At 44.9% G+C, this 14,543-nt stretch overlaps 1 protein-coding gene and 1 long non-coding RNA gene across 4 annotated transcripts in view; both read right to left on the reverse strand.

The window, feature by feature from the left end:
- The window catches only part of siz (Brefeldin-resistant Arf-GEF family protein schizo), a 60,354-nt gene that overhangs the window by 3,807 nt on the left and 42,004 nt on the right, over positions 1–14,543 (reverse strand). For all 3 annotated transcript variants that reach the window (XM_022837560.2, XM_022837559.2, XM_022837558.2), the window contains exons 4-5: positions 2,781–2,900; positions 177–863 (exon numbers count right to left, since the gene is read on the reverse strand). In XM_022837560.2, the coding sequence (XP_022693295.1) occupies positions 177–863; positions 2,781–2,900 (807 nt within the window). The remainder of the gene's footprint in view (positions 1–176; positions 864–2,780; positions 2,901–14,543) is intronic.
- Positions 7,190–10,936, reverse strand: LOC147753138 (uncharacterized). Its single transcript, XR_015312087.1, has 2 exons — positions 7,599–10,936; positions 7,190–7,307 (listed from the first exon to the last, which is right to left on the reverse strand). It is a non-coding gene; the product is annotated as an uncharacterized LOC147753138 (long non-coding RNA).

The following is a 14,543-nucleotide window of genomic DNA, read 5'->3' on the forward strand; positions in this document are numbered from 1 at the left end:
TTGTGCCTTCCCAGGGGCACTTCGACCGATCATAGTAAACCCAAGCAGGTCAGTGAGCAAAGCATATAATACAATCGACTTGTATTAAATGTCTTCTATGCTTTATTACTATTCTTAATAAGGATAATAGCAGTGTGAGAGAGGATAATCTTTCCTAAAAAAGCCTGACATCTTACCGGCATTTGGAAGTACGACTGGAACTTCCGGAGGGCGACGTCGACCTGCATGCCGGATAGATCCATTTCGCGTACGGAACATTCGAGTACCTGCACTGCGAATGGGTTTTGCCGATCGCCAAGGTACTCGCCGATCTTATTCTTACTGAGTCCCTTGCGTGTCATAAGGAAGCGAGCCACTGCTTGCGGTGTTCCTTCTAGGAAATTCTTCTCTATTAGATAGCGAATGCCCCGTTCGGGCTTCTTATTGAACAGGTTGAGTCCGACACGGTAGTGTCGCTTGCGTTCGATTTCCTTTTGCTTGAAGTCGGCGGGATTAAAGCTGGGCGTTTCAGCCGGCGACGCGAGAGCTCCGAGGTTGTGGCAGGGGCCGCTGTTGCTTTGCGACGGATACATAAGTAAAGCGTCGGCTGCAGCATGCGAATTGCCAGCAGCGTATCCCGGCGTGTCGCACGTGTCCTCCGATATATTCGATAGCCGCTTGTCGGCCGTGTCGTGCTCCTCGCCAGATGCGCCCCAGAGGGGCGAATGGGAGTGGTGCGACTGCAGGTCAGAGGAGGAACCGTGCGAACTGACTGAGGTCTCGAGTACAAGCGATGTTTCCGAGCCCGTCGACTCACAGTGGGAGCCCCGCAGACCGGACATCGGCGAGAGGTTTCTCTGCATCGAACACGTTCTCTTGGGGACCTGTTAGTTAGGGAGAGACGAAGAATAAGAAGCGATTACTCTCAACTTGATTTCAGGCGCAAGTTGTTATTAACATCGTTTTCCTACGACCATTCTATGATCATTCCACAGAACATGTGCTTGGCACACAGTCTCATCCTCCAGTGAACGGACAACTTCCAGCATTCGCAGTGATCTAACGCGCATAAATTAAGCAATTGTGGAAATTTAGAAAAGTATCGTATACTTATAGTCGAGAACTGTTGCTACCGATGCCTCGACTTTAATATTAGCACTAATAACGCCTAATACGTCGACACCGTGACGCTAGATGCGATTTGACACAAAAGGACATATTGGTATGTGCGGCAAAATAGGTGCAATTATGATACTATTCCAAGCTATTTAAAACGACTTGCTACAAACATTAGAAGCGTAAACTGTCTTGCCGTGCCTCCGCCCCACTCTAAATTTAATCTGCTCTGCCCTTTCAGGCCATTGCGAGCCGAGGGGAAAAGAGAGAAGGGCTTAGTAACGAGATTATGTCATGGCCGGCTACAATTAGAAATGTTCGTTGTTAAAATAGCTAGTTGCTCCTGATAACGGCGAAACGATCGAGTAGTCATCTCGGTTTAACCATTCGAGCATCTTTGTGCTAGCCATTTCGGTCGTACGGCTTCACCGGTCAGTAAATAGCGATACGATACCATTGGTGACAAGCACCCAACCACGATGCTCGGGCATACATGCACAAAGGCGTACATACCGGACAAAAAGCAGCGAATACGACATCTACGTTGTTTCGAAACTGTCTCTGGTTAACTGCAGTGCCGTTATGTTAACGGTCGACCGCTGATCCCGCTTGTTCTTGCTTCCTCTTAGGTTCTTTCTTATGCAAAGAAGTGAACGGTGACCGCCAGCAAACTAAGCTAGGTTCACTGAAGCACAGTTAAATGTGAACAAACGTTGTATTAGTATGACGAGTACGACTACGAACTGGTCGCTGGTGTGCACTTACGGACCGTGACTCAGTCAAGTGTAGCCAGGCAAAGCTATCGGCAGCTAACCGCCAACCATCCATGGTGGCCCATAGCAAGCGCTACTTGTTATATGGGCCGCTTAACATTGACATTTGAATAGGGCGAGATGACCGAGAAAGCAGAAGAACAGGCGGTAAGCTGTCGGCAACATGGTGACTAATATCTATCTTTCTGTATGTGCGAGTGTTAAACGTATTAGGTCGTTCTGTTCCGCTTTCTCTTCAGCTTGGCCGGAGAAGGTACGGTCGATAGCTCACCGGAAATGGCGTTATACCACCATAAGGCAGAACAGAAGTGAACTAACAGGGGAAAAAATGAAATCGTCTCAGCGCCACTGGTGCCGTTTTATGGACAAACCCAAACGCCGAACGGCGAAGAAAATCAAATCCCAAAAAGGATATTCGATTGTTTTTCTTTCTCTCGTAACCACATGCTGGCTACGGTTACCGTGGGACCGAATGGGACGCAGGCGTACAACCCGTTTCTATTTCGAGGAAAAACAGATCGTAATGGGTATGGTAACGAGGACTATGCTTCTACATTTACTTTTCTCTTGTTTTTGGATAGGAAATATTTTTTAAGTGCGCAAGAGCTTTCGATAATTCCCGCAACATGAATCAACGAGCATCGGCAGATTCTCGTTAAAAAAAATACGTGTCAACGTGGAAAATAATCTGACCCACGACGAAACGATGCTTATCAAACGCTCGTTATTATTATGAAGGTTTTTCCGAAAAAGTACTACAGTCCTAAATACAGGAATCAATCGGGCTGAGTGCGAAGAACTATATCGGCTGTAGGCTGACATTCAAACATGCTATGCAAATGACATTGTGAGTCCATATTAAATAAATATATGTGTATAGCAACCAGCTAAGAATAAAACTACCATACAGACCTGAGGCGGCATCTTCCTTCGGTGCAGCGACCCAACGCTGTGCGATGCGAAGCCATGGTGCCTCTCGAGCCCTCCCTGTCCCGTCAGGGCGGAGGGAGTCATCGTCTCCTCAAGAGATCCCTGTAACACCAGTATCGACGAAAAGCCATGGTAAAATTCATGTACGTTATGAGAATGCAAATTCCGTATTCGTTTCGGGTTTAGACAAACGAAAAACGGTTTGTTTGCTTAGGATTAACTAATCTTAGATCAGTTGTGTAAACATGCATAGAAAATTCAGATAAAAAGCTGTCTAGCCTTGATTCCACAGAGTGTAAAGGTCATCATTCAATAAAGCTGTGAAGTAACTGAATTTGGCTTAAGCTATCGAAAGTCGTCGTTCCCAACAGCAATGAATACTTGAAGGTGCTTGAAGGTTGCTTTGAACCTTGTCATCCGCTAAGTGATGGAAGCGATTTTAAGAAAGACGAACGCACACACATAGACGTAACTGAGGCAGGCCCGTAAGCGACAAGCGACCAGTAATGGTAGCGTGACTTCAACGAAAACCGATCACGCCGCATAAAGGGCCATTTAAATTACAGGCGACAAAAAGGCTAAGTGTCCGCGAATTACCAACGACGCAACCCCTCTCTGAACATAATTGCGGCGTAATTTGCGCAACAATAACATTATTTAAACAGCAATCGTACTGAACCGTCTAATAAGCTACGCAAAGCAATTAATTAATAAGCAATTAAAGCGATTAATTACATAAATCGATCTTGATATATTATAGTTGCATATAGAAAGAATAAACAAACAGAACGTAAACTGGTCAACCGAAAATTTCCTAGTTGTTCGAAATAATACTACAAACAATGCTTTACAACGAAATTGCAGGTTTCACTTTTAATAAGTATTGCCTCTTTCCTTATTCAATAGTGCGCTTTATAGATCGTCCAATCTTTCCTCCAGAATGGTGGATTCATGGTTTATCTGTAGCAGCAAAGGAATGAATCGGCACCACCATGGATAGTCAGCATAACCGGTATTCATCATCATAACCTCAAAGGTAAGACCAGTACTACAGCAGACCGCACTAGAGATAAACCGGGTTGCTATATGTTCATCGTGATATATTTTTACCTGGTTATAATTTATATCACTAGTTGTTTGCGGATCATTCATTGGTTGAGTTGGTTTAAGGGCTCGAGGTCGATATATCGCTATTTCATACCAAGGGACGAATGGATGCATGCACATATCAAGCTTTCCGGTCAGTCCGTCATTGTTAGGACAGCAAATTGATTTGTGCAGTCTAGCAGATACTAGATACAGCGCAGCGTTCGAGTTTATCGCTGATAGACTGTTCTGTCGCTACGTGATACACACATGATGGGAACAATAGCTGACGAGGTCTAACGAGGTCGGATCTGTTGCTGGCTGTATTCGTTTGCTAACTAAATAGAAAAAAAGCTTACGTATGCTCGTTATTGCTACTAAACAAAAGCGACGAAACAACGAAACGATGCGGTGTTGGTGGTATGTCTGGATGACACGGTCAAAAAAACGGACAAGCATTAAGAAGCTAAAAAATAAAGATACGCGATAGTTACCTTCATATATAGATCCTAACAGTTGTTCAGCAAGGATGCAACCATTGGGCGTTAAATCTATCTATACGTTTCTGCCCACCAGCCAATAGCTTTAATATGGGATCGACGTTGCCGCTCTGACTATTGAATATAAAAATTCACAGTAATTTCGTATACTTACTTGCGAATGATTGTTTTTTTTTACATAAACTGATACTAGTTCAAAGACTGTCACAGCTAATACCCAACAAAATTACGTCATATCAAATTAAAGATATTCTCTCAATGGCACTTATTACACAACAGAATTTAAACAAACGACAGAGCATTTTGATACTGATGAGACACAGTAATTAACATTGCAGTACAAACATGGCCTACTGTTCCTCTTAGGACAAGCAAACACACCCACCCACTCACTGTTAATTGCCTTAGCGAAGGCTGACTCTCGCGTTGTCATCAAAGGTCGCGGTGGCGTCACATGACGTCCCGCTACCAACACTCGTGTATCTCGTACTGTTTTGCCCGCGATTCGCCTTTTCGCCGGCTGTCTCAAGCGAGGCACACACAAGCAACAGCATTATACGGTCATCGACGTAAAAGCAATCAGCCAGCGTCAAACCATACTCTTAAGTATTGGCACCAGAGCGGCGTCAAGCCGCCTAATTAGAATCACCAAAAAAATTCCATCTTTAAGTTTCTCTTTATAACGACCAGTACTATCTATCTGTAGTAAATGAATAAGGTGTCGTTATATTTCCGACGTATACCTGCTCACCCGTCGTATGTTCGAATGAACAAACTATCAATCCTCTTAGAAAGGAGTCGAAATATTCACAGCAATAACACACATCCTCGTAAGCCTGTAGATTCATGGTGACTGTGGTGATCATTGTCTCTGTGCTATCGATGTGCTTGTTATCGTCAATGGGCCAAATAGTATTGGACAGCTGCTGTTGATACGACTGTTATGGCCACCAATCGTGGCCGTCGACATGGAGTTCGTTGAGAGAAGCCCGTTTCTCCGCCAGAAGGACAGAGTCTCGCGCCGAAACGTGCCCTTGCTGTCTTCAACTTCAGTGGCAATTCTGATAAAAGCTAATCTGACAACAACAGCCAATAACGCCTGTTGATTTTTGAATGTCAGACACTACAAATTTAAAGCGCTAGCCAAAGGAGTCGCGTGGCAACTCTAGCAATTAACCAGCAAATAGATAACCTAACTTAACGCTACGGTCCGAATAAAGAACGAACAGGCCATTTCGCCAAAGAGTAGGTTCTTCCTCTTTTGCGGAAACTTTAGATGGCGGCACCTTTGTCTTTAGGAAAGCTCTAACTTGCAGACACAGCGCAGTCCAAACAAAAACCAGGGCGCTACTACTCATTTAAGCACGGTTAGAAGTTTCGAAAAAGGCCAAATTATCGCCTGCACGTGACCATGGCAACCAGTGTCTCGTCTGAACGCATTCACAGACACACGTGTATACATAGATAATAGCAACAGGGAGTGCACAAGAAACATGCCGTAACTGGTTGTGACTCTCTGCTCGGCTGGTCGGAGCGCCCCCGGGAGTGTTGGCGAGTGCCTGACGCGCGACATACGCGCAGATGTTCCCCGAGACCATTCGCTCGTGGCTCATTTGCCGATCTAAACAACGAAGAATAACAAATAGAATGACGATGCACGACTCTAGAGAAATCGTATTTGAACCTCGCAGAACAAGAGGGACATATCTCTATAGCCGCCTCGCTTACCAAATAATACGGAAGTATTTAAAAGCGCAACTTTGGAGCTTCGTTTGAGAAATAGATAGATAGATCTCTCAAATTACGATTGTGGCATTTTAGGTTGGCTAGCAGTGGGATAAATCGAGCTAGTGCCGTAACGTTTGTCACTTACATGAAAAATTAAGCAAATAAGCCGCATATATACTTATTAGAGAAATGTTACATATTTCTTTGAAATCTAAGTCCTTGCACGTATTTCGATGCAACATATCACAGCAGGCCGGTCCAAAATTTCCTCTAAAACGATAGCAGTGGTTCGCTTAGAGGATTCAATTTACACCTTTTAGTATTCCCTTTGAAATGATGTCCCAGACGAAGCTTGCGAAAACTCGGCAACCATCAGCGTATCGCCAACAGCACGAGCGAACAAACTCTCCCCCGTTAGGAGCATAGTTCAAGTTAATCTTGCGTAGCTGCTTAAACGCGACCCATGCGCCCCAGACATATGGCCTCTACGCTATCCCTGCTGTGCGAGGTGGAAACACGTTTTATTCGTTTCGAAATACATAACTGGAAAAATTCCCATTTTCAATCTCTGGCTAGTTCTAGTTCGAGTTTGAGCTTATCGGGTCATCGTAACGTTTATTTTACTAAATAAAGTAGAAGACGAGCTAAACTAGCAGAAGCAGTTTCACTTTTTATTATCGGTGCCACTTCGTAACTCTTATCAAACGCATGAATCAAAGCCAATCAGTGAAGCAGACAGGATTTGGGAAAGCCTTTGGTTAAAGCCAACGTCAACGGCTCGCGCTGGTGGTGATAAACAAAAAAAGAAGTCAACATACAGCTGAACTTCTTCAAGACCTCGGTAGCGATAGCAGTGGTTGACGCTGCAATAATGTCACAACAGCTCGACAGGGCCCCAAGAATGACTCACCTCTGATCTCGTCCAACGTAAGGAGACGTCTAACATGGTTACTACGGTTGTGCAACGAAGTCGGTGGGCGTATACAGTCGGGATCCTCAGGGGCACCCACCGCTTGGTAGCAAGCGTTAACGGCAGCTCCGTAACCCAGTGCTCTGCACTTTGAACTTCTTATAACATTGTTTCTTCTTTTTTCTTTCGTTATTGGTCGCTTATGCATAAGGGCAACATTCGAGCGCGAGCTAAAGTTGGCGACTGTCCTTCGTAAAACGTCAGCGATACTATTAGCACGAAATCCTTAGGTCACATTTGGAAATGGATGAACATTTAATAAATCCAACTGATGGACACAAAGCTCACAAATGTAAACTAGCCTAAACTATTGTTCTTGCAACGAACTGATCACTCGTAGTTTTCAAATAACGACAATGGCTGGATTAGCATCCGCGCAGATAGTATATTATATTAACAAAAAACGAAGTGGCGGTGGTTGTGTACTGACACTATCACCTCACAAATGTCGTCGGATAGGTAATGAACAAAGAAAGAGTTTACATTAATGGAAATAAACTTAAGCTGTACGAGTACCTCAACGTGTTACCAAAAAGTCAAGCACACTTTGTCAATGTCGTTCCCTCCACCGTAACATCGAGCACAGTCCTACTTCTCACTGTTTGTACCCAATTAATTCAGTTGAAAACATGCGCCGACTGAGGAGTTTATGGGTGAATAGGGCAATCAAAAGGAAACTGTTCCAGATTTGCACCGGCAAAGCCACATCGAAAGCTAGCTCAGGAAGCGCACTGCCGACCTGAATTCACAAACATGCCTCTGTTACGTCATTTTTTAACCTGATCCACTCACTATTCTAGGGAAAGGACATTTATAAGAATTGTTGCTCCGTCAATGTAGGTATAAGATAGTAAGAGTAATAAGCTCAATGGAAGTGGTTTGAGCTAAGCTTAACAACGTGTCGCCTTTCACGACGCGAATCTCCCAACGACTGACGAGCTTCGCTCGCCGCCGATCGTTCGACTGGTCCTGCTGCTGCTGCTCTCCTCTCTTTCATTGGAGGCTGCCGTCGCTGCCTCTACTCGCGCTGCTGAGCCAACAGCGGCATGAGGCCTCGTTAGCTAGTGCCTGTAGTAGCGACCGCGCTTGCCTGTGGTCGCGGCTGTTGACTGGCTGTGTCTGAGCGCGCCAGGAGCATTTAATAGTACACTCGGTTGAAATAGAGCGAACGAACACGTCAGCCTAGTGCTACTGGTGTTAGTCCACCGGCAGCCGGATCCGATGCTGCCACAGCAGACGCGCAAGTAATCGGCGCCAGCAGCATGGAACCAATGACTATGGCGATATCATCACATCGCTGAAACTTGGATGAGGAGAGCAGCAGTCGAAGCACGATCGAGACTCAGGTGACAGTCGAATGGCGTACTGGACTCAGTCTGAGCGGTTGCCTGCCCGATTCGAGAACTCAGTCTCTTTCTTCTTCCTCCTGTAGCTGTTACGATCCTCGTCCAAGAGCTTCTCGTCCCCAAACCAAGCCATCCCTGTGGCGTCGTTTTAGAGAAGCCAGCGAATGACGGAGCTCAGCGCAGCAGATGGAAGGAGACAACGAGGCGTTGTACTCTAGGCGGGAGTCTGATAAGAATAGTCGAACAATATCTGTAATGGTTAAGTAATGGATGAAGATGAAGCCGAAAAACGCCAATCGATGATAGTGGATTTGCCGTGGAGAGCGTTGTGTCCATAGACACGCACAGATACACCGAGATATGTACGCACGCACGCACGTCCTGACACACAGGACATGTACAGAGGGAGAAAGGAAGCTATGCGTGCCAGTCGTCAACTAGGCGCAAAGACCGACAGGAAGAAGAAAGGCTTTACTGGTCAGTAAAACGGGCGCTGATAAGCGACGCATAGAAACCGACCGCCACACGAGAACTGGCTTGGTAAATAACAACAGATAGACACGCTTTGACTATACGCAAGGGCTAAACTATTCTGCCTTGTTTTGCCCAAAACATAACAATTAAATAGAAAATGCAGTGTCAAAAACCCGTCACCGCACTTTACTTCTATTCGCGCACGATTGCAACGAACCCCAACAACGTCGAATGCTACCTGTTAGGGCCCTGGCGGCGCTAATTTCAACTACGCGAAACAGCTTTCCCCCGTTGGCTGAATCGTATCAGTCACAGAAACAAACCGCTTTTTCATTGAATGCGTTCGAAAGTTTACGAGACGCAGCGAAACCATCTATTTAGACGAAGCACAATTTCCAAATCGCATCGAACCCGCCTTCTAATCTGCGCCATTGAGCTAGCTGAGTGACTATATGACAGAGATGACACAGAATCATCGTGAGAAAACGACGACGGACGGCGCGTACCACGCTCTCGTGTGTAGGTCGTTGCCACTCCGCTAATCATCAAGCGTCAGCCAATTACGATTCTTTATGTACCATAAGTGTTTAACTTTACCAAGTTAGTTAGCTGTTGCAGTAAGCAGCGGCGGTCAGCGCACCAACCTGTCACGGATGACGCGCAAATAGCTAGTACAACGATACAATTGACGCCACCGATGCAATATACCACCATTGGTAGTGCTGCTGAAATTACCGACTGTTTCCGTGTCCAGACAGTCTTGCAGTGCTGCATCGGTCGCAAATCGACAATGCAGACAGACGCTTCAGGAGCTGTGATCGTGGGTGGTGCGATCTCGGATCACCGCCGCGACCACTGTTTCGGCTGGCGGATGCAAATCAATAGATAGAAAAACTGACACTTGAAACGATATTGTATCAAGACTGTATAGACGAAAGACACCCACAGTGGTAACCTACGTCTGTCTGATACATTTCGCCTTTGTTTCCACACCGTTCAACCAACGGTGTCGACTTAGTCTAAAATAAAAGCTGTCCTTCGTACATAGCATTCTCTGCACCCTGCACTTCCTATAGGTCTCCTTTCTGAAGACATACTCTCCATGGAGAGTAACATTTGGTAAATTTTTTTTTACTGTATTATTCGTTGCTCACGCTTAGTTCGTGTCTAATAGCGTAACGGCTCAGCTACCTTTTTCCAGTTGATCTAGTCGGTTCGACATCGCACAGTCGGCACTGACATCAAAGTATAGCGTAAACGATTGGAAGGGTTTTATCTATGAGTAAAGTAGAAGAAAAGTGAACTCGTATATGGCAAGAAGTATATAATATATGATAAACAATAGGTGGTAGCCGCTCGTACGAAAATAGCTGCACAGCAAGTACATATAGAAATACTATATTTAAAACCAGCTCCTGTATTTCCCTAGCCGTAAACTGACTTCGTATCTTCTATATATCGATTCCACATAGTATGGACGGCGGCTGCCGCCTCGTTGTCGAGTCATGTTTGACGGGCCCTTAGCGGATGGCGGTACAGACGATACAATTGTAATTATCAGACGCTTAATAAACCTAATTGGGATGGAACGCGCCTGTCTAGGTATTTGCTAGCAGGCTTGATTCTTATCTACAAAGCTACCCCAGAAGAGTTTTTTTTTCACAGCGATCCACATCCTATACCCAGTTGCTCATGCATGTCTGTAGCGGATCCCCTGCTAAAGCGATAGAAAGGCATCTACTGGGCAGTAATTCTGATCTGCCAGGTCGTGTAGGGCTTTAGCATAGTTTTCTACACAGTCCCAACAGGTACTTTACTTTGATGCACACTCGCTGCGTTGACTACCACAGCCTTATCTCCTCTGCAGTCCGATGAGAATCCACCTGCTACTGCTACTGGTCGAGTGCGTAGTACAAGCGGTATCAAACTATAACAAAGCGAGCAGTTTTCTCTGCTGAAGGCAGTTATCCTACATGAAACCTGTATGAATATTTCGGTCACATTTCACGCGTTGGATCCATTTGTGTCCGCTGGGCACCGCAGCCCTGTCGCGCATAGTTAACCGCAATACTGCAAATATTCAGGGGCGGGCATCTGTCGCCGTTGTAGGAGAGGAGGTCTACATCCTTGGTTTTGTTACGATGGCTATTTTACTCCTGAGGTCCCCCGGTCACGAGATCTGACGCCCTAAGGCACTCTGCGCTGAGGAGTTCGTCTCTGCCGCAGCTGTGACAATCAAGAGACGCGGAGGATCGAGCGACATTCCGATCGTTCAGACAGTCTTAAGCTGGTACGGCTGAATATGTGATGTCAGTGCTCAGGACGAGCAGCAACAATAGCAATCGAGTTGATGAGAAAGCTCTGATAAATTGCATTCTAGAAACATAGATACGGAATGCGATGGCTCGGTCAGGGCAGAGAGAGTGGCCATGGACGACTTGGTAGCATTCTTACGATGATCTTCAAAAATGATTTTGGTACGAAGAAGTCGATAGGGTACAGTTCTATATGATGACAAGTAAAACATTCCTATCGGCACCAAAAAAACGGCCACCAAAAAAACTTACTTCAATCGAATGCCAATGCAAATATTTACGAAGCGTATTGGGCCTATTTCAGATAGTGTTTCAATATCGTCCAAAATATAATGCTTTTAAAACGACTGTTACAATCGATGTTTCATATTTGGTTTATTTGATTGTATTTTGTCTCTTACTCACTACCTATATGAATCTGTGCATGTACGAATGTCTGTGACGACAAGAACAATAATTAACAGACATGCAATTGATTCATTCCTCTGCGCTACTTCCTCTTCCCGAAACCATTTACAACCTGTCGTTTGTTACATGGACCCTCGGCATTATATACGCAGCGATAAAGAGCATAGGATCTGATGTCTGTCAGCTCTGTCATCCCTGATCTAGTGTGAGCACTCACGAGAAAATTCGACTTCAACGGGGGGTGATGTTTCAAAATTTGCAAAAAACAAACACCCGTTTGTTCGAATACGTGTCGCTCTACAGCGCTTCGGTAATGTTCGCATCCAGTTGCTAGCTTACAAGAACGTGCTTCAAACAGAAGTTAACCAAGTATTCTTCCTCTCTCCTCTGATTCGCTTTTTTGATGTTTATTTATTTAGTGTATTTGCTTTTGTCCTAATCGAGCGTATTGATGTTTTATAACACGGTATCTTTGTCACTGCAACCGCTTTACTGACATGTGTCAGGACCAAACTGTGGGTTTTCGATCAGGTTCATCGTACTAAATACGCTTTGTAGTCCTAGAAACTTTGCCCTTTTTGTCCTATTATGAACAGTGCTTGGCACCTGCGATGGCCGACGTGGTTCAAATTCTGCCCGCCGACAGGCGTCTCCATACAGATGTCATCACTTCTTTGTTGTGAGATGCCAACGAACGTGATATTACACCCATTTGGCGAACTAACGAAGCTCTGCATCTGATTATGCGTTCTAAATACCACAATCTACATCGCTGAAAAAGGCAAACCGAAACTACAATCTGCGGAAGTATTTCCGCTTAAAAAAAGGTTTCACCCGAGACTCGCAATGAGTTTGCGTTGGTTCGTCGCATTTTTATGGGTTCCCCTCTTCCACCATGTCCGTATCTAAGCAAGTCGCTCTCTCCCACTGTTCCGCAGATTTTTCGACTCCTCGAGACTGTTGATTCAATTAAGAATACGACAAAAACTGAGACTTGGAGGTGAGCCACAACGGCAATGTGCTTCACGCCGTTAGTTCTACTGCGCAAAACGTTAGGAGGAGTAACGAGCTTTTCTCGATGGCCCTGTGACCACCCAATCGCTTTCCGGCTTATGTAAGGCGAGGAGAAAGGAGTCCTATAGCTGGTCTGCTGCCACTCAGATAGTTGATCAATGGGTTGGCGTCCAGTGGGTTCACCCAATCTCCATCTGTTTGCATTTATCAAAATATTCGATCATAGGCGCTAGAGATACGTACGCCGTTTTCGAGGACCATATCCTTATCAGACTTTTAGTTGTAGAAACCTTGCAGAGCTGCCTTAGCGGTGGTACGCTTAATGGTATAGAGCGGCGGTTATTTGGTTAGTCATCTCTATTGTACCACTATTTCCACAGGGTAAATGCGTGCAGGCCGGCCACAACTGTTCGTAACGAATCATCAAGGAATGCCTGCTACGTTTGAAGCTCGTGATACGGGATGGTGTGTGCGTGTGTGTGACAAATCTAAAACGCAACAACACTAAAAAAAAAACAAACAAATAAAAAAAAACCATCAGTGAAAAATATGCCGCAGAAGAGAAAAGCAAAACTACTAGCTACTAGTTGGGCGCGCATTGCGGTTCGACGCGTGTAGACGTCCATATCTGCTGATTCGAATTTAACTACCCCAAGTTTACTACAGTCGTTTCATGGATGTTACAAACTGATCCTGAACGAGCTGGAGTGCAACGTTTCATTAGAATTCTAGCAAGGTGAGCCCAAGAGCTCGACTGCATATTGCCTTAAGGCGACACCGGCCAGGAAAAACTGCCAGCTCAATTAGAATTCTGAGCCTTCTGTTACATATTATATACATAGGCCATGATGAAATGTAGAATCTTTCTAACAACCTAGTGATGATTTATTGTACTTAAGACTGTCATATAACACGAGCCACTTTATGAAGACATTCAACACGTTTGTAGCATACATTCTCCGATATGAGAAATCGTCGAGATAATGAACGCCATTTTACTAATCATCAAACTGGGAGATCCTTAGAATGGTGCTGCCCGAAATTGAGTGAATCAAAACACCTACATTAAAAACAAATGAAAAACGATATTTCCCGAGCGATTCCCATCCTCAGACCGGACGAATTTCGCAATCTGAGAGTGCGTCTTCTTTTGCGTTAAGTGTAAGTAGTAGGTGATCAATGATCGCGAGTGGATATGATTTCTGGAACTTACACTTTTTGATATGGCTTGAAACGTGACTGGTCCGTGTTCCTCCTCCGTATTATATGATTTTCATTTGACCCGCCATTAGTGGCTAGCCAATATCTTTTCAAGTCGGCTATTTCCATACTGTTATTTCTGCCTCTTTTGATCATTTACATACAGTAAGCTTCATGCTGCAACCGCTGGTGGGCAAAGTAAGCGACGAAACAGCCCCGCCATATAGGTCAGTCGTAATGATTTTCAAGTCTGCTTTTGGTTTAGATAGTCGACTCGATTTGTAAATTGCATCAAAATTAATTGCTGCAATCATATGCCATGGGCATCAGCGACGTTCGCACATGAAAAGTTGCACGCCTGGTACAACATAAGTTTTGAAGCACGTGTAGTTCAAGCTGGTTATAAGAACAGGGGACGAGAATGTAGAAGCACCGAGATAAGCTGCCTAAGGGTTCCTAAAAGCCACAGTTGGAAAGGCCAGCGTTAAAGAGTATTTGATCAATCTCTCTGGCAACCCACCGATAGGCAGTAGAGCCTGGAAAGGTTAGGTAGGCTTCGCTATTCGCAGCCTATCTAAGAAACGCCTATCTGATCAATTAATTTTCGTTAGTGCTACTATTCTGTGATAATTCGCAGTTGGTAAAAAAAAAAAAGTAGAATTTTATAGCCCAACTCTTACTGTGTTGTTGTTGTCTCTGTTTTT

Source organism: Varroa jacobsoni, unplaced genomic scaffold (assembly GCF_002532875.2).
Source record: "Varroa jacobsoni isolate VJ856 unplaced genomic scaffold, vjacob_1.0 scaffold_713, whole genome shotgun sequence".
Taxonomy (NCBI): Eukaryota; Metazoa; Arthropoda; class Arachnida; order Mesostigmata; family Varroidae; genus Varroa; species Varroa jacobsoni.